Below are 20828 nucleotides of genomic sequence, written 5' to 3'. Positions count from 1 at the left end.
GCAGTGTTGTGAATGGCTTTGTAGGTCAGAGTGAGTAGTTTGAATTTGATGCGTTGGGCAATAGGGAGCCAGTGGAGGGATAGGCAGAGGGGGGTGGCAGAGGTGGAGCGGTTGGTGAGGTGGATGAGTCTAGCCGCTGAGTTCAGGAGGGTCTGAAGAGGGGAGAGCCTGCACTGGGGTAGGTCGGTGAGGAGGGAGTTGCAGTAGTCGAGGCGTGAGATAATCAGGGAGTGTACTAGTACTTTAGTGGTGTCTGGGGTAAGGAAGGAGCGTATCTTGCCGATGTTGCAAAGGTGGAGCCTGCATGTGTTTGTAAGTGATTTGACATGAGGTTGGAAGGAAAGGAAAGCCATGTGCCCAGCTGCTCTCTGCCCAGCGCTGCTCCTCTTCCCAGACTTCCCTGCCAAGGCTCCTGACCCCCATGATGGAGCGCTGGCCGCAGGAGGGGACAGCCCGGCTGCCGTAGCTGAACATCTCCCACGCCAGATCCCCACCTGGACCGGCACCTCATCAGGGGAGGAGCCGTTACCATGGCGACAACTCCATGAAGCTGGCAGGGGGAGGGTCTGTCTCCACGAGGTTCCACACCCACGAGCTCCGCCGTGAATGGAGATTCCTCCCGGCCACCCCGCCAGCAGAGGCAGGAGAGTGCCCTGCCAATGGGGGGCTCCCAGGTTGACACTCTGGGGGAGGAGCCCAGACTAAACCGCTCCAGAGGCCAAGGCCTTCAAGCGTGTGGGCACTCCCGTCCCCCTGCTGCTGGCACCGAGCCCAGGTCCCCCAGCACTGCCAACACCCGACTCTGCAGCCAGGCAGCACCCCAGGAAGCAGCAGCCTCCTGCAGCTGGGACATCAGCCCCTCCATGTCTATGAAGGCCCCGGACACTGAACTCCCTGATCACCTGAATGGGGAAAGCTTAAGCTCGCTCTCCGCTGTCTCCTCCTTCACTGAACTGACGAACCTCCCCATCCACACCCAAAGGTTTTGAAGACCCCACCCTACACCCCCCAGTTACCAATCAGGTAACTTGCCCATATCCTAACTCCCACCTTTTCCTTTTTAACCCTTTCCTGTCTTTACTAACCCCCTCGTAACCTAGTCATGTCTGCCCTGCACTATTTTCTTTTCCTTCTTTTTGCTATGGGCATCTCTGGAGAATTGTTGTTTCGAGTTAGAGAATATCTGCTTTACAGTAATGGATACTGCCAGAACAAAAACGTTTCCTAATGGTGGCAGCTGGAGAGTTAATGTATGGTGCGAGAGTATGTGCACCAGTGAAGCCTGTCTCAGACTAGACGGGATTGTTGTCAGTGTCTGTGCAACAGAAGATGTCTGCTATACAGTTGTCAGTGACAGAGCATTTTCAAGTGGTGGCAGTGAAAGGGTTAACCTGCAGCGTGGGAAAGTGTCTGCTCATCAGGGAGAGTTGGTGTCCAAGGCCAACCAATCCAGAGAGAGGGGTGGAGCTAAGCTACAATTTCCAGGTGTAGCTGAGGGAGAACTACGTGTGAGGAGTGGCAAGATGGCTGCAACAGGTGTGCTTGTGGGAGCTGCCGTGAGAGGTAGTGAACTTTCAGTATGACTGACCGACACTGGAGTATGCTTGATCGTCCGCGGGATTCTGCAGAGGAGAAAACGGAGACCGCTTAGGAATGGTATGTGGCAGATGCCAGAGTATGACCGTGAAGCAGGGCCGGTGTGATCATTGCAGAGACATGTTGCTTGAAGTGCTAATAGAAAATTGGGAAACAAGGTTCAGCACAGAAGAGCTACCTGCTGCGGCTGCCCGCTTAGCTTCCAGGGGAGACAGTCAAGCTAGACAGATGCCACTGGGGCCATACAAGTAGTGCATACCCACACTACTATCTGCCAGACCAGGGAGACTAGCATTGTTTCTGTGTGAGACACTCACCCAGCCAAGGCTGAACGGCAACAAGGCGCTTAAACAGCAGTTGCCATTAGTAATCTGCAAGTGGAGACCCAAGTCACAAAAGCCTACAGTTTGCAGAGACTAGCATCCTCAGGTTCTTCAGGAGAGGAGGAACCAGGAGCTATTGACATGGGATCACCCAGATTTCTACTGTTATTATTATTATTATTATTATTCAAGATATATATCCAAGTGGCTAGTGTACCAGGAGCATCTATTTAAAAAAAAAAAGATCAGACCTTTTGTGTGAAGTTTGCTACAGTGGCTATGAGAGAGAAATCCCTCTATTTCCAAATCCCTTTTCCTTATCCTTGCAAATTAAAGGGTCTGTCTGGGGATTACTGCTATCTTCAGGAGGACTTCTCCCATCCAACACCTAGGACTACACTCTGGAGGGGTTAAACCTCTGGTGCACAGAGAACTTAGGACATACTGTATGGCCAATTAGCCACTGCTTTCTTCAAGTCAAGTGTATGTGGGTTGCTGTTGTGGCTAATGGACAGCTGTTCACTTCTGTTCTTCTCTAGTGTAAGAAGAAAGACTTCCTATTGAAAGCTTCTCCAATTGGGACCTCCTGGCCTCCGACCAAGCGGAGAAGGCCCTACACTGGTCCAGACATAAATTTTATTCTTGTGCAAACAAACCAGGGGCCATGTTGGCCCGGAAACTGAACTCTTTCAGCCGCCCTCACAAACCCATCGAGCTGTGAACGACTGGGCGTAACCTGTCTTCAGACCCTAAGAAAATTGTGGAGTCCGTTGCCGCTTTCCTCTCTTCTCTTTACAACAAACCAGCCCCATTCTCTACCGATCGGACTGATGCCTTTTTTCAAGACCTTAACCTCCCAGCTTTATTTGCGACTGCTCGTGACACGTTAAACTTAACCATCACCGAACTGGAAGTGGCGAACTGGAAGTGGCGCCATTAAATCCATCCATCCCTCAAAAGCCCCAGAACCTGATGGCTTCTCTGGTCTGTACTACCGCAAGTTTTCCTAACTACTGGTCCCCCATTTTATAGCCTACTTCACGCCTTGCGTGAGGGCGAAAAACCCTCCACATATGCGCTCCGAGCACATATCTCTATGATCCCGAGTCTGAAGCCCACGACCCCCAGGCCTTCCATCCAATTTCCCTGTTGAATGAAGACATGAGGTTCCTCTTCTCACTGGACATCTTCAAGGCATTCAACGCCCTCTCTTGGGACTACCTTAGATATGTGTTAAATCAGTGTGACTGTCAGGGCTCCCAGGTATGACCAGAGGTGTGTGACTGATGCAGGGAAACGCAGACTTCAGATATGTGATAAACAATACAATTTATTAACACTAACCATACAAACATAAACGCAGTGCAATACTAAACATAATACAGTGCAAACAAACCAAACCAAACCACCCACAGATAACAGTACATACAAGCAAGCGTCGTCAGGCAGGCCGGGTCAATATCAATTGGGCAGGTAGGTACAGGGGGAGCAAGCAGAGAATGGTCGGGGTCACAGGCCAGGTTCAGCAGGTAGCAAGCAGCGTAGTACAGAGGGTCAGGCAGAGGGATGGTCAGGGTCACAAGCCAGGGATCAAAACAGGTAACAAGCAGCGTAGTACAGAGGGTCAGGCAGAGGGCCAGAAACAGGATGCAGGACAGATACAGGGCCCAGGACAAACACAACACCAAGGCAGAGTCTGTGGGTCTGGCCATCCCTTAAATACCCCAGCATCATCAGTTCCAGGTGTTAGCTGGCTGAAAGGTTGAGTCTCTGATTGCTGGGAGCACCCGCTGGCCAGCCCTGGTACTGCAGATCAAAAGGCAGGTGAGTCCCACCATTGCTGGCCAGTCCATTCCTAACAGTACCCCCCCCCCCCAAGGAGTGGCCTCAGGACGCTCCAAACAGTCCTAGCTGGGCAAAATGTTCCACCGCCCGGGTCTGGTAACTGGCGGGATATCAAAGACTGGCACACCGGGCAGGACTCCAGGCAGCGGCACACCGGGCAGGACTCCAGGCAGCGGCACACCGGGCTGGACTCCGGGCAGAGGCACACCGGGCTGGACTCCGGGCAGAGGCACACCGGGCAGAGGCACACCGGGCAGAGGCACATCGGGCAGGACTCCGGGCAGAGGCACATCGGGCAGGACTCCGGGCAGAGGCACATCGGGCAGGAGTCCGGGCAGAGGCACATCCGGCAGGACTCCGGGCAGAGGCACATCGGGCAGGACTCCGGGCAGAGGCACATCGGATTACCAGGCGAAGCAGCAGGCAGTGGGCCACCAGGCGGAGCAGCAGGCACCGGGCCCCCGGGCGGAGCAGCAGGCACCGGGCCCCCGGGCGGAGCAGCAGGCACCGGGCCCCCGGGCGGGGCGACATGCATCGGGCCCCCAGGCGGAGCAGCAGGCACCGGGCCCCCGGGCGGGGCAACCGGGCCCCCGGGCGGGGCAGCAGGCACCGGGCCCCCGGGCGGAGCAGCAGGCACCGGGCCCCCGGGCGGGGCGACAGGCATCGGGCCCCCGGGCGGGGCGACAGGCACCGGGCCCCCGGGCGGAGCAGCAGGCACCGGGCCCCCGGGCGGAGCAGCAGGCACCGGGCCCCCGGGCGGAGCAGCAGGCACCGGGCCCCCGGGCGGGGCGACCGGCGTCGGGCCCCCGGGCGGGGCGGCGGGCGCCGGGCCCCCAGGAGGGGCGACAGGCATCGTGCCCCCAGGCGGGGCGACAGGCATCGTGCCCCCAGGCGGGGCGACAGGCATCGTGCCCCCAGGCGGGGCGACAGGCATCGTGCCCCCAGGCGGAGCGGCGGGCGCCGGACCCCCAGGCGGAGCGACAGGTCTCGGGCCCTCAGGCGGAGCGGCGGGCGCCGGACCCCCAGGCGGAGCGACAGGTCTCGGGCCCTCAGGCGGAGCGGCGGGCGCCGGACACCCAGGAGGAGCGAAGGGTCTCGGGCCCTCAAGCGGAGCGGCGGGCGCCGGACCCCCAGGCGGAGCGACAGGTCTCGGACCCTCAGGCGGAGTGGCGGGCGCTGGACCCCCAGGCGGAACGACAGGTCTCAGGCCCCCAGGCGGGGCGGCGGGCACCGAGTCACCAGGCACAACCGTGGGCTCCGAGTCAACTGGGATGACCGCTGGCACTGGGTCAGACATTGGATCGTCTGGCTGGACAGCGGGCATCGGGTCACCAGGCATCAGGTCATTTGGCTCGACAGCGGGCACCGCGTCATCTGGCAAGGCAGTGGGCTCCGAGTCAACAGGCACGACAGTGAGCACCGGGTCATCAGGTACCGGATTGTCTGGCTCGACAGCGGGCATCGGGTCACCAGGTATGACAGCGGGCACTGGGTCACCAGGCATCAGGTCATTTGGCTCGACAGCGGGCACCGGATCAGGTACCGGATCATCTGGATCAACAGCGGGCATCGAGTCAACTGGCCTAATAGGATCGTCAGGCTGGATCAGTTCATCAGGCCGAGTAGAGGCTTCAGGCCGAGTAGAGGCATCAGGCCGAGTAGAGGCTTCAGGCCGAGTAGAGGCATCAGGCCGAGTAGAGGCTTCAGGCCGAGTAGAGGCTTCAGGCCGAGTAGAGGCTTCAGGCCGAGTAGAGGCATCAGGCCGAGTAGAGGCATCAGGCCGAGTAGAGGCTTCAGGCCGAGTAGAGGCATCAGGCCGAGTAGAGGCTTCAGGCCGAGTAGAGGCTTCAGGCCGAGTAGAGGCATCAGGCCGAGTAGAGGCATCAGGCCGAGTAGAGGCTTCAGGCCGAGTAGAGGCTTCAGGCCGAGTAGAGGCTTCAGGCCGAGTAGAGGCATCAGGCCGAGTAGAGGCTTCAGGCCGAGTAGAGGCTTCAGGCCGAGTAGAGGCATCAGGCTGCATACAGGCATCAGGCTGCATACAGGCATCAGGCTGAAGAGAGGCATCAGGCTGCGTACCGGCATCAGGCTGAGTAGAGGCATCAGGCTGAGTAGAGGCATCAGGCTGAGTAGAGGCATCAGGCTGAGTAGAGGCATCAGGCTGAGTAGAGGCATCAGGCTGAGTAGAGGCTTCAGGCTGAGTAGAGGCTTCAGGCTGAACCACGGAAGGCAGGCTCACCGGTTTGGATACTGGCAGGATGGTATTGGTTGGAAAGAATTTTCGCTTTTTTCTGGTTTTAACTACTGGAGCACTGCAAGTAAACGCAGGTCTGCAAACGAATGGAGCAGCTGGAGACAGAGAAGAACTGGAGGATGGAACAGGAGAGGGAGCGGTTGCTACAGAGGGCTCTTTTACAGGGTTAAAGGCAGGATAGGTGCAGCGAGTGGGAACAGGGTACTGACATGCGGTAGATAGCAGGGCAGGAGGAGCTGTTGGGAATGCAGGAATAGAGTTTTGAGGAAATAGATTAGAAGCAGGACTGGGTCTTTGTAAGCTGACTGAGGCTGGGTGCAACAAATCTGTCCATGTCTGCAGTATGGGTTGAACAAAGCTGAGCTTACACAAAGCCTGTCTGGTCAATGACTGTACTGCGTTTATACAATCTCTTAGTGTCTGTGGTGAACATGTGGAATAACGCTCCAGAAAGTAACCCACATCATCCTCTAATAACCACACCAGGGACTCTACCTGGTCTGCACTAAATGGTGGCAAAAATTCATCCCTGCATTCGGGGGAACCAGATGAAACCAACTCAGCACAAACCTCAATCAAAGGCTGCACCTCAGAGAACTCTGTGCCCTGATCTACTAGAACATGAGCGAGCCGTATACATTCTAGCAGTTCATCCCGGGTATACTCCTTCAGAGTTTGATAAGCATACTTCCTGTCATCAAACACTAGCAGATATAAATATTCAACCTCATCAAGATCCATCCTTCCCATCAACAAGCCAAGATGGCTTCCCTGTGCAGCCACTTCTGGTCAGGATTGGCCTTGGTGTAATGTCAGGGCTCCCAGGTATGACCAGAGGTGTGTGACTGATGCAGGGAAACGCAGACTTCAGATATGTGATAAACAATACAATTTATTAACACTAACCATACAAACATAAACGCAGTGCAATACTAAACATAATACAGTGCAAACAAACCAAACCAAACCACCCACAGATAACAGTACATACAAGCAAGCGTCGTCAGGCAGGCCGGGTCAATATCAATTGGGCAGGTAGGTACAGGGGGAGCAAGCAGAGAATGGTCGGGGTCACAGGCCAGGTTCAGCAGGTAGCAAGCAGCGTAGTACAGAGGGTCAGGCAGAGGGATGGTCAGGGTCACAAGCCAGGGATCAAAACAGGTAACAAGCAGCGTAGTGCAGAGGGCCAGAAACAGGATGCAGGACAGATACAGGGCCCAGGACAAACACAACACCAAGGCAGAGTCTGTGGGTCTGGCCATCCCTTAAATACCCCAGCATCATCAGTTCCAGGTGTTAGCTGGCTGAAAGGTTGAGTCTCTGATTGCTGGGAGCACCCGCTGGCCAGCCCTGGTACTGCAGATCAAAAGGCAGGTGAGTCCCACCATTGCTGGCCAGTCCATTCCTAACAGTGACTTTGGGGACTCTTTTTTTACCTGGCTATCGACTCTGTATTCTGCTCCCAAGGCCTCTGTCCATTATGCAGGCTTCTCATCTGCCCCTTTCTCCATTGCCCATGGAACCCGTCAGAGGTGCCCTATCTCATTGGTCCTTTTCATTTTGGCCCAGGAACCCTTGACGGTAGTGTCACGATCGCGGCATCAGACCCCAGACCTTCTCACCAAACTTGTGACCGAAGGACTAGCCAATCTAGAACCGTGATGTGACGTGCGTAACAATGCCACATCCAGCTGCACCCTGCACAACGATTTTCCAGCTAACGGGCCACAATTGATCTACCGGCAGCATGGGCGATTGTTACTGGATCAGGTTAGTTACGCAATTAACCCTTCACACTGCCACCACCTCCTTTTTGTACAGAGAAAGAGGAAACTCGGCGTTATCAGCTATAACACTATAATGATTGAGATAATCGTCTGTATAAAACGTTCCGCAGGCCGGTTATGCAGAGGTTTAAACAAACACAGTAGCGTTCTCTTTAGAGGCAGGAATTCGTAAATTGCAATAAAGCGCTATAGAAACAGTTCAACACTTTCAGAAGGAAAGATTTATTACTAAAAGGTCAAACGGGTGCAATAAAAATGTTTACAGAAAAAGATGTACCTAAGATATATATATACATATACAAAGAACCATAGCACAGCAAAGAGATATCAGAGACAGGTGAAAGGGTTAAAGTACTTGCCAAAGTCCTGGGTTAGCAGATCCAAGTTTTAGAGCAGAAGGGTGCTTTGATCTCCCTATGTTACGATGGTCAATGGGAGAATTCTCCCTCTTAGGCCTGACAGCCTGTTTTGTAGTCCCCAGCAGGGGGTTGCTCTGACGCCACGGACCAATACCTCGTGTAGGCGTGGAGGTCTGGGTGTCGACCTAGAGTCAAAATCTCGTGTAGTTCATATTTGGGCTCATAACTTTTCCTACGCACAAGTGACATTCCACCAGCGGGTAGATTATTATGCAGACAAGTCTGAGGATTGATTAGCTATGAATTATGAAAGTGTACACTGAACTATTTTTCAGCTTTTTCTATTTTTCTGCTTTCCTGTGTGTCCGAGACAAGGCGAGTGACCCATCAAACTGTTCGCCTGCTCATCGTCCATCTGACGATATGTCCGGTTTTTATGTAAGTCTCTCATATTCCAAGATATGAAACATAGGGGAAAAATGGATTTTAACACAAGGTTATCTGGTCGTTATTCCTTGGAATGTTCTTTGAACTCCTGGGAAAGCTTGCCTTATCTTATACGAGGTGTGATATGGTACAGCTCGCCCAGACAGCTAGGCACCTAGCTCAGAGATGTTTTATGGCTCTGGGGTTCCCTGCTGCCTTGGCCTGCCAGTGACCCTCAACCAGCACACACACACTGGCCAAATGTCTCCTCCCTGAGAGGGAGGGGAAGGGAGTGAGGGGAGAAAAATGGATACTCTTAACAAATTGGCGGACTGCTTCAGTCTCTGTTGCGCACGTTTGCGACAGGTAGCCCTTCGCACTGACCCTAACATCACGGGGATTCCCAATGCTGGGGTATCCTACAAAGTGAATCTGTTTGCAGATGATGCCCTCCTGACCCTGTCCAACCCTATCACCACACTTCCTAACCTAAACTCCTTACTCTCCGGTTTCGTGCCCATCTCGAGCCTCCAAATCAACCCCCATAAAACAATAGCCTTGAACGTCTCCCTTCTTGATTCCATGGTTTTCCATCTCCAATCTTCCTTCCCTTATCACTGGGCAACCTCATCCCTAAACTACTCAGGCATTCACCTGACCCCTTCCTACTCCTCCCTCTTTGTGCGCACTCTCTCCTCTCTCATGACCTCTTGGCATTTTCCCTCTCTGTCGTGGATATGGGAAATCAACGCGATCAAGATGACTGTGCTTCCTCCTGACCCTTCCAACTAGAGTCCCAGTCTTCTACCTGCGTTCCCTCCAAAATAATATCCTGGCCTTTTTTGGGCCCACAAACGCTCCAGAGTTGCCCTCACCACCCTTTACACCAACAGATTAAGAGGGGGGTCTTGGAGTCCCAAATGTGGCCAAATACTATCTGGTGGCCCAAAATCTCACAACTTGCAATGTTACCCGCTACCTCGGACATCCCTCTGTGGGTGCTTTTGGAAATTCCCAATTGTGCCCCTGTCCCGGTTTCTGCCCTTCTCTGGCTTCCTCCTACCTCCTGTCCTTCCCCCTTAGTCCCCCTCTGGTTCACAGCCTATGCCTTTGGGACTCGGTACTCTACTCAGCTAATTTGCTATCCTCCCGCTATCTCCCTTCTGAACAATCCTTTGTTCCCCCCTGGACTAGACCAGTTCCACGCCTTTGCCTGGTGGCATGCCCATGGATATTCTCAAGTACGTAACTTCTTAAATTCCCACTCCTTTCCTTCTTGGGCCTCCATCTGTGAGACCCACGAGCCCCTCCAGTTGAATTGTACCTTTATCTTCATCTCCATCACTGGATCTCCTTTCTTTTCGCTGCAATTCTTCGTTTCCATTTCAAACGGCCTTTGAGAACATCTGTCTGCATTCTCCCAGTGCCCGAGGCACCATTTCCTCTATTTATGCCTCCCTATCTGCAGGGAATTCACACCGCCCTCACCCATACATCTCGAAATGGGAAAGTGATCTCACAACTTCCATTGATCTAGAGGATTGGAACAAAGCCTAGTCCGCTGTAGCCAAATGCTCATTGGCCACCATGGAGGCAGCATACAAAATTCTCCTCCGCTGGTATTTGCTCCCAGCTCGCATTGCTCACTCAAACCCATCATGTGTTGATAGATGTTTTAGGGGCTGTGGCCTATGGAGATGAGATCCAAATCTGCCCCCGCCTGGTAGGCTTCTGGGCCTTGGTCTATGGCCTCCTTTCAACCCTATTTGACACTTCCTTCCGCAGAGACCCCTAATTTGTGCTTCTCCACTGCCCACTTCCCGGCCTTTTGTCCCATCAGCAAGAACTAGCCACATACCTCTTCGTAGTGGCAAAATGCGCCATTTCCTGAGCTTGGAAGAAGCCCACTGTCAGATTTGCCAAATTAAGGAACATTTTAACTACCCTCATGGTTCATGAGAAAATGTGCAGCATACTCCATTACTCTCACTCCAAATTCCTCAAAATATGGAACCCATGCTGGTCTTATACTTTTCCCATTCTGCCCCATCTAGTCTGGGTATCCCAGTCCACTAGAGGATGCTCCCGCTCACAGGCACCTCCTCCTCTTTCTTCTATCCTATCTTGCCTCTCTCTTCTGTCTTTCCACCCCTTCTTTTCTCCCTTCTCTCTCTTCCCCAGCCCTTTTTTTTTCCCTCTGTGCGCCTTACCCCTTTTGGTCCCTCTTCCTTTATTTGACCTCCCCCCTACTCCTGGGAGAGGGGATATTTACCCCCCACACACACTTTATTAAGCCATTGGATGTTCTTGCTCCCTCATGAGAATACTTCTTTGTGATGTGCTAGTTTTTTACTCTTGTTTTTCTTTTTTTGTTTCTATGATGGTCCCCTGTGAGGGACCCTATTGTTTAACCTGTACCTTGTTATTACTTCTTAATAAAAAAATATTATTATACCAGAAAGCTTCTCCAGTTGTTTCAAGTTTCAAGCCTACATGTTAACTGAACTTATATGGGTAACTCCCTGGTTCTCAATCCCTTTATTTATCTTCCTGTGACAAGAGGGAAGGATACTTTGTCTCATGCCTGGACATTCCATGTTGAAGTGATTTCAGGCGAGTCATTGCTGTGAGGCAGGGCAATGGCTTGCTAGAAAAAGAAGTTTGCCTACAGGAAAGAAACTTTTGTGGAGCTTTGTTCATCAAGTTATACATACTGGAACTAAACTGTTGCCTAATGCAGGGGACAGCCTTCACTACTCTCTAGGACAGGGCTTGAAAAAGCCACTCACCCGCTCGCCAAATGCCTTGTGTGGCGAGCACAGATGGAGCGGCTCCACCTGCGCTCCAAGTCTCATTGTGAAGCCAAGTTCCGGTTTTCAACTTCCGGTTTCCAACTTCCGGCTTCTTCTTTGGCACCGGCATTCCACTGGCAGTGCTGCTGAGGGGACAGGTGCAGGAGAGGTCCGCTCTCATCTGCTGAGAGAAGACACCTGCTCTCTACCACTGCGGGGTACTCGAGGAGAGGTCCGCTCTCCCCCATAGTGGGGGACACGAGGAGAGGCCCACTTTCCACCGCCTTGGGGGACACGAGGCCCACTCTCCACCACCTTGGGGGACACGAGGCCCGCTCTACACTGCCTTGGGGGACACGAGGCCAACTCTACACTGCCTTGGGGGACACGAGGCTCTCTCTACACTGCCTTGGGGGACACGAGGAGAGGCCCGCTCTAAACCGCCTTGGGGGACACGAGGCCCGCTCTCCAATGCCTTGAGGGATACGAGGCCCGCTCTCCAACACCTTGGGGGACACGAGGCCCGCTCTCCAATGGCTTGGGGGATACGAGGCCCGCTCTACACCTCCTTGGGGGACACAAGGCTCGCTCTAAACCACCTTGGGGGAAACAAGGAGAGGCCCGCTCTACACCGCCTTGGGGGACACGAGGAGAGGCCCACTCTACACTGCCTTGGGGGACACGAGGAGAGGCCCGCTCTATACTGCTTTGGGGGACATGAGGAGAGGCCCGCTCTACACCGGCGTGGGGGACATGTGAAGGAGAGACCCACCAACGGTGCACATCACTACACCCGCCAGCTTAAGGTAAATTACATTTTTTTTGCTGCGCTCTGGGGGCAAAATGATTTCGAAAAGAGTAAAAAAAAAAATGCCTTGGGGGACACGAGGCCCACTCTCCACCACCTTGGGGGACACGAGGCCCACTCTACACCGCCTTGGGGGACACGAGGCCCCCTCTCCACCGCCTTGGGGGACAAGAGGCCCCCTCTCCACCACCTTGGGGGACAAGAGGCCCCCTCTCCACCACCTTGGGGGACACGAGGCCCGCTCTACACCACCTTGGGGGACACAAGGAGAGGCCCGCTCTACACCGCCTTGGGTGACACAAGGAGAGGCCCGCTCTACACCGCCTTGGGGGACAGGAGGCCCGTTCTTCACCGCCTTGCGGGACACGAGGCCCGCTCTCCATCGCCTCGGCGGACACGAGGCCTGCTCTCCATCACCTTGGGGGACACGAGGCCTGCTCTCCATCACCTTGGGGGACACGAGGCCTGCTCTCCACCACCTTGGGGGACACGAGGCCCGCTCTCCACCGCCTTGGGGGACACAAGGCCCGCTCTCCACCACCTTGGGGGACACAAGGCCCACTCTCCACCGCCTTGGGGGACACGAGGAGAGGCCCGCTCTACACCGCCTTGGGGGACACGTGAAGGAGAGACCCACCAACGGTGCAGATCACTACACCTGCCAGTTTAAAGTAAATTACATTTTTTGTGCTGCGCTCTGGGGGCAAAATGATTTCGAAAAGAGTAAAAAAAAAAACACCAACAACGTTAAAAAAAAAAAACCCAACCATGCCATTTTAGTGCTGCTCTCTGGGGCCTAAATATTTCAAAAAGTAAAAAAGAAAAAAAAAAACGCCTTGGGGGACATGAGGAGAGGCCCGCTCTACATCGCCTTGGGGGACACGAGGAGAGGCCCGCTCTACACTGCCTTGGGGGACACGAGGAGAGGCCCGCTCTCCACCGCCTTGGGGGACACGAGGCCCGCTCTCCACCGCCTTGGGGGACACAAGGCCCGCCCTCCACCGCCTTGGGGGACACAAGGCCTGCTCTACAATGCCTTGGGGGACATGAGGCCCGCTCTCCACCGCCTTGGGGGACACGAGGCCCGCTCTCCACCACCTTGGGGGACACGAGGAGAGGCCTGCTCTACACCGCCTTAGGGGACACGAGGAGAGGCACGTTCTACACCGCCTTGGGGGACACGAGGAGAGGCCCGCTCTACACCGGCGTGGGTGACACATGAAGGAGAGACCCGCCAACGGTGCAGATCACTACACCTGCCAGCTTAAAGTAAATGACATTTTTTGTGCTGCGCTCTGGGGGCAAAATAATTTCAAAAAGAGTAAAAAAAAAACACCAACAACGTTAAAAAAACCCAACCACGCCATTTTAGCGCTGCTCTCTGGGGCCTAAATATTTTAAAAAGTAAAAAAAAAAAAAAAAAAAAAGCACAGCTCACCTATGCACAATCAGCTACAAATTTAATTTAAAATAAAAAAAAATATTTTCAATAAAATTGGTAGCTGACTATGCATAGGAACACATCCTCATATGGTAGTGGTGAAAAATATCAGTGCCCTCCTAATTTTGACTGTGGTATCTTATATGCACCCTGTTTATTTTCCTAGGGTCACCATTGGTCCCTCACAATTGTAATGCATGGACAGACCCACCAAGCAAGCAGCTGTTCTCCGCCCTGCTCCTGAAAGGCAGCCCAGCCAGCAGACACACCGAGCCACCAGAGCAGCCTTCAAGCAGACCAGCCTTCAATGAGGCCAGCCTTTAATCTGAACTGCCTTTAATCTGAACTGCCGTTAATCTGAAGAGGCGTTTATCTGAAGTGGCGTTGAGCCGAACTGCCGTTGGGCTGAACAGCTGCCGTTGGGCTGAACAACTGTTGTTGATCTGAACTGCCGTTAATGTGAACTGCCATTAATGTGAACTGCCGTTGAGCTGAACTGCTTTGTTTAAGCTGACCTGCCGTTGAGCTGACCTGCCGTTGAGCTGACCTGCCGTTGAGCTGACCTGCCGTTGAGCTGACCTGCCTTTGATCTGAATTGCCTTTGATCTGAATTGGCGTTAATCTGAAGTGGCATTGAGCTGAACTGCCGTTGGGCTGATCAACTGCCGTTGATCTGAACTGCCGTTAATGTGAACTGCCGTTAATGTGAACTGCCGTTGAGCTGAACTGCTGTTGAGCTGAACTGCCTTGTTTAATCTGACCTGCCGTTAAACTGAACTGCCTTTAATCTGAACTGCCGATGAGCTGAACTGCCTTGTTTAATCTGAACTGCCGTTGAGCTGAACTGCCCTTAAACTGAACTGGCTTTGATCTTTACTGCCTTTGATCTGAACTGCTGTTGAGCTGAACTGCCTTGTTTAATCTGAACTGCTGTTAAACTGAACTGCCTTGTTTAATCTGAACTGCCTTGTTTAATCTGAGCTGCCGTTGGTCTTTACTGCCTTTGATCTGAACTGCTGTTGAGCTGAACTGCCTTGTTTAATCTGAACTGCTGTTAAACTGAACTGCCTTGTTTAATCTGAACTGCCTTGTTTAATCTGAGCTGCCGTTGAGCTGAACTGCCTTGTTTAATCTGAACTGTCATTAATTTGAACTGCCGCTCAGATGACCTGCAGTTAATCTGCCTTCAAGCAGACCAGCCTTTTAAGCAGGCCATCAATCAGACCAGCCAGCAGACCAGACTTTAATCAGGCCATCAATAAGACCAGCCATCAATCAAGCCAGCCAGCCATCAATCAAGCCAGCCAGCAGACCAGCATTTAATAGGCTCAGCCAGCAGAAAGGCCTATAGGCAGCCAAGACCGGCCTTGACAGTGCTACTAGCATGATCACATGTCATGGAGGATCTTCTTCAGCCTGAGTCATCTGTGGCAGCCCAGACGTAATACAAAAAAGTGGTCCTAATTTCCAGTATTCAACCCATATCTCATGCCTGTGAGTTTTTCTTTATTTTTTTTGGTCTCCTTGTTTACACTGCAACATGAAACAGAGCAAATTAAGATTTTTTTTAACAGAAAAAGATCATCCTACTATTGTGGAGGCCCAAGCAAACCCTATAGAAAAAGAGAATGAATCAATAGCTAATTCAGTTGCTAGTTGTGGTTTGCCACAAACTTCCACTGCCATAATAAAAAAAAAACAAATGATGGTGATGCTGGAAAGACCGCAAAAAAACAGTGTTTTAGTACACATTGGCTGGATTAGTTTTCATGGCTTGCTTACTCCAAGGAAAATGATACAGTTATATGTAAAGTTTGCAGTCGGTTCCCCCAAATTTCAGATGAAAAATGGGCAAATGGTGTAAAAGCTCCATTTAAAAGGGAAACTTTTGTATGACATGTCAAATGTAATAAACACATAGAGAATATTGATAAGTCTTCAGTCTATCCTGAATTCTGCGGCCAGACTCATCCACCTTACTAACCGCTCCGTATCCGCCACCCCTTCTGACAATCCCTCCACTGGCTTCCGATTGCCCAACGCATAAAATTCAAATTATTAACATTGACGTACAAAGCTCTTCATAACACAGCCCCAAACTACATCACCAACCTGATATCCATCTACCATCCAAAACGCACTCTCTCCTCACAAGACCTCCTACTCTCTAGTTCCCTGGTCTCCTCCTCCCATGCCCATCTCCAGGACTTCTCCAGGGCTTCCCCCATCCTCTGGAACTAGCTACCCCAATCCATCAGACTGTCACCTACCCTCCTTACCTTTAGACGCACCCTGAAAACCCATCTCTTCAGAGAAGCCTACCCTGCCCTCACCTAATTGCCCATCTCCTCCGCTCTTCCCACCACTCCATCCCCCACAGCTATTTCCTCCTGTACCACTCTCCCCTCCCTCCTAGATTGTAAGCTCCAAGGAGCAGGGACCTCGAACCCCTTGTGTATTGTATTGTATTGTTACTGTACTGTCTCATGTACTGTCTCCCATTATAATGTACAGCGCTGAGCAAACTATTGGCGCTATATAAATACTGTATTATAATAATAATAATAAGGCAAAGGCTAGAGACAACCCTGAAGAAAGATCTTTAGCTATCTATATCAGAAAAATGGACGCAGCAATGTTTCAGCATATGACACACACGTTTAACATTGCTTATTACATAGCTAAATGTGAAAAGCCATTTCTAGATTTCCCTGATTTATTAACATCTATAAACTAGATGTTCCAGTTCTGCAGAAATATGGAAGTAATGTTCAATGCAAACAATTCATTCATTTCATTGCAAGAATTATCAGAGAAAGTCTTGTGGCAAACATTAAAAAGTCACTTTTTGTTGGCATCATGATTGACGGATCTACAGATCAAACCTACACTGAACATGCAAACATTTATGTCCATTATGTTTTAGAAGGAGACGTCAAAGAAGATTTTTTGGGTACATTTGCGCTAGAAAATGCTACTGCCTAAGGCTATTTCAAAGGATTGAAATGAAGAGCCTCTGTAATTAAGATGCAAATTATCTATAAAGATAATTTGCATCTTAATTACAGAGGTTCTTCATGGGTTGCAGGCTTGGGAATGGATGGAACTGCAAGCAAGCTTGGCCACAAGTCAGGTTTAGCAGTCCAGATGAAAGAAATCTGCCCACAGATGATCAGCATACATTGTGCGGCTCATCGCTTGCAGCTTGCGATCTTGGATGTTTGCAAGGAAATGCCATACCTACAAACATTCGATGAGGTGGTGCAGCGTGTTTTCAAATATTATCATTGCTCAGCTAAACGCCTTATGCAACTTAAAGATCTTGCAAACACTTTAAGTGAGGAAATCTTGAAAATTAAAGATGTACACACAGTGCGCTGGTTATGCAACAAAGTTGAGGCCTTGCGAGCTTTTCTGCAAAACTGGAAGACAGTACTGAGCCATTTTGAGCAAATATCAACTGAGGGATCATTTGAATCTGCTAAAGTTAAAGGCATCCTGAAAGACCTGAAACAGCTGAAGTTTGTGAAACTTTTGCATTTCCTATTTGATTTGTATAGCACGCTGAAATTTTTGCATTTCCTATTTGATTTTTATAGCACGCTGTCAGAGGGTCTTCAGAACAAGGAACTTATGATCTGTTAGGTAAAAAACAAACTAGAACATGCAGTTAAAACTCTTCAGGATCTTTCTGATGGGAAAGGAAAAAATGAACTTGAATTTCTTAGTAAATTTACAGAAGATAGAAAACTACATGGGCTGCAGCTGACCAACCTTCAAGCTGGTGACAGAGAATTTCAGTCTATACGCCAATCTGTATTGGCCAAAGCAGAAAGATATTTAATTTTAAGGCATTCCTCATTCTCCTCAGATATTGTACAATCTTTCAATATATTTAACAGCGTGTCTTGGCCAGACAAAACACACATCCTCAACTTTGGATTGACTGAGTTGCACAGAATTGCAAAACATGTATTTGATAATCAGTTTGAAGACAAAATTGACCTGTTAGAAGCAGAGTGGGCTGACCTAAAACTCTCCATTCAAAATGGACTCTCTTTTAATGAGACTCTGAAAAGATTGAATCAGCAGAAAGAAAGATTCAGCAACATACTCCCTCTGGTCAATTTCTGTGCCGTACTTCCCCCCAAAACCGCCTCATGTGAACGTGGCTTTAGCTACCAAAACAGAATAAAGACGGTCTATCGGTCATCACTCACACTGGAGACTTTGGATGATCTTTTGATGATTGCTGTTAATGAACCACCACTAAAAGATTACAATCCAAACACAGCCATTGATAAGTGGTATTATGCATCAGAAAAAGGGTATTACACAAGTCTTGGTCCTGCTGTACAATCTTGATGTAAAACTGGCTTCCTACTGCTTTTTGTCATCCAAAAAATATTTTTTTGGTGTGTTTTTGCTTCATGGAATAGATTGCAATCCACACACAGCCATTGAAGTGGTATTTTGCCTCAGAAAAAGGATCAAGGAAAAAGGATCAAGACACAAGTCTTGATCCTGCTGTACAACGAAAACCATTGCAAATCTTGATGTGAAACTAGCTTCCTACTGCTTTTTGTCATCCAAAAATCATTTTTTGGTGTTTTTTTTCTTCATTGAATAGCTTGCAATCCACACACAGCCATTGAAGTGGGTATTACACAAGTCTTGGTCCTGCTGTACAACACAAATCATGGCTGCTCTATCAGCACATCTTTGTTAAAATGTTTACTATTGCTATGCCATGTTTTTTGGCATCTAAATAAGCACTTTTTTTCTTAATGCACTACTTCTCTAAGCTCTCTTTTACTAAGATGCTGGAGATAAAAAAATGAAAAATATTTACTATTGTTATTTATTTTATGCAATGTTTTTTGGCCATCAACAGAGGCACTTTTTTCTTTTTTCTTAATGCCACACTTCTCTAAGGTCTCTGCTGGAGATACAAAATACAACATGTTTACAGTAACTATTATTCCATGTTTTTTGGCATCAAAATAAGCACTTTTTTTATGCTATACTTCTGTAAACTTAACTTACATCTTTTAAAAAAGACTTTAGATACTAAAGTCTCTTTTTAATGATGCAGGAGATAAACAAAAAAAAATACAAAATGTTTACTATTTTTAAAGCTGTAAAACTTGATATTTTAAATGCACCCTATTGCTATTAAGCTATTGCTGTTATGTTTAAATTGACATAATAAAGCTATGTTATAATTGCAGTTTTTTATATTTTAAACTCTTTATTCTAAAGAAAAATGTAATTTCATAAGCTTTAAGGGGGTGGAGTTGGAGGCGGACCTGGGCAAGGTTGGGTGGGGCAACTGGTGGAGAGTAAGGTTTGCGCCTGGCTAGTAGGTCTAGACTCGAAATTTTAAGCCCTGCTCTAGGAGATGTCCTTTGAGCGTAAGGGGCAAGTCATGGCTCATAACCAGGGACTCCTACAGAAAGTCACTTCAACACAGCAGGGGAAGGATCCCTTGCCAAATTCTATGGAATCCTGGCCCAGGGACAAAGGCCCTTGATTCCAAGTTCTTCTTTTGAAATGTCACTTTTATTATAAGATCTTTTATTCTTGGACAATTTGCGACGATTTTTGCTGTAAAGTTGTTCAGCCCAGTGGGGGAAGGATCCCTTGTTGAGTCCTTACTGCTGCTTCAAGGGCACATGTTCCTAACACTGTAGGAAGTGGTGTTGCTGCAAGTGCTGAGAGGTCCAGGCTCCCAATCCTCTGACAGAGGGCTGTGGATTTTGGTTTGCAGAGCCTGAACCTCAAAGGACTTTAAAGTTTGATGAGTCTATTTTTCATATATGCTTAGGTAGCCAGATTAGTCAGGATGTCTACCTCTGTTTTCTCTCAGGGCTCTGAAAGACGACGTGTCAAGTGTTGCCCTTAGTGGGCCACCATGTGGATCTGTCTGCTACGAGAATGTTAGAGCAGATTTGTTAGTCGCCTTTTAGTGGGAGGGTCGCCTCTTAGTGAGAGGATGCTCCCACACCTAGCTTGTAGAGTATGATGCAAAATGTGTACCTATGTGTTTTTTTTCTCTTTCCCTGCAGGACTGCAAGGGGTTACTCTGCCTTGACTGAGACACTCTACTGTAATATACTGTACATTGCTGATACTATCTAAAGTTTGTTAGATAGTTTGGGGTATAGCTACGTATGTGTTTATTTCACCTCACCAATTACTTCCATTTTTTGCTTGAGTGGTGCACATAAAAGTTGAACTTGGTAGGGCACTACCTAAGACCTGTGTATATACTGTACTTGTACAGCAGATACTTTATTTTTGCACTGCTAATTTATTTGCCTTTATTAGGTCTGTACATACAGTATGTTACTTCCCTCTTTCCCCTATAAGTTTGTTGGATACTCTGCTTTGATTTTTTGTACAAAGTTTTTGTAGGGGCTGCTGCCCAGACCAATGAGGGCATGGTCTATTTTTGGTGGGGGGTAAATGTAACATCCTCCTTGTAAGGTGCTTGGATTTGTATACGATTTGCTGCCATGCACGCAACATTCACACCTCCAGTGGCTCTGGTGAAGATGGGGTGGTGACTGACACCAGTCCCAGGTGGTCTTGCCCTCTGATCGTGACAGTTTGCTTGAACCATGACAAATGAATCCCTATTACCTGCATATTTCAATAAGCCACTTTCGCAAAGGCTCAGTGTTCAAACATTTAGTCATTTGCCATCTCCAGACTCTAACTACCCAACTCCAAGCTTTGCTTCTGGCATCCGTAGACGTACTTGAGCCTGCCCATGTGCCGCAATCCGCTACAGTAGTGATGGCCATGCTTCATCTTCTTGCTCTGCCTTGATTCTCTAGAGATCCTATGACCTGCCATTTGATTGTTAATCAATGCAACATACACTTCGAGTTACAGCCACAGAATTTTGCTTCTCCTTGGCCAAGGTCGCATATGTGATTCCTCTGCTTTCTGGAGAGGCTTTGGCATGGGCCTCTCCACTGTGGGAGAAGGTTGATCCAGTAACCAATGATATCACAGCATTCTTTGTTCTCTTTAAAAATATTTTTGATAAGCCAGGTCATGTGTCCTCTGCTGCAGGTGCACATTTTCACCTCCATCAAGGTAACCTCACTGTTGGACAGTACGCCATTCAGTTCCTCACCCTTGCAGCTGAACTTTCCTGGAACAATGAAGCACTTATGGCAGCCTTCTGGC

At 49.8% G+C, this 20828-nt stretch overlaps 1 protein-coding gene across 1 annotated transcript; it reads left to right on the top strand.

Annotated features, from left to right (window-relative positions):
* Nucleotides 1–16487: 16487 nt before the first annotated feature.
* LOC149452033 (zinc finger protein 862-like) lies at nt 16488–19597 on the top strand. The gene is made up of 4 exons (XM_089689854.1): nt 16488–16581; nt 16717–17268; nt 17500–17956; nt 19498–19597. The coding sequence occupies exons 1-4, from the start codon at nt 16488–16490 to the stop codon at nt 19595–19597; spliced, it is 1203 nt and encodes a 400-aa protein (XP_089545980.1).
* The last annotated feature ends 1231 nt before the right edge of the window (nt 19598–20828 follow it).

The sequence above is a fragment of the Staurois parvus genome, unplaced genomic scaffold (genome assembly GCF_062004578.1).
Source record: "Staurois parvus isolate SC_StPar_1 unplaced genomic scaffold, SC_StPar_1.0 ptg000501l, whole genome shotgun sequence".
Classification (NCBI taxonomy): Eukaryota; Metazoa; Chordata; class Amphibia; order Anura; family Ranidae; genus Staurois; species Staurois parvus.
The sequence above is the reverse complement of the archived record's forward strand: the minus strand, read 5'-3'. Positions and strand labels throughout refer to the sequence as shown.

Excerpts from the sequence above, each read along its gene's own strand:
- LOC149452033 (XM_089689854.1), top strand. The coding sequence starts at position 16,488 with ATGATTGACGGATCTACAGATCAAACCTACACTGAACATGCAAACATT. Across the intron at positions 16,582-16,716 it reads CGTCAAAGAAGATTTTTTGG|GCTTGGGAATGGATGGAACT; the intron begins GTACATTTGCGC and ends CATGGGTTGCAG. Across the intron at positions 17,957-19,497 it reads TATTATGCATCAGAAAAAGG|GGCTCTGAAAGACGACGTGT; the intron begins GTATTACACAAG and ends GTTTTCTCTCAG.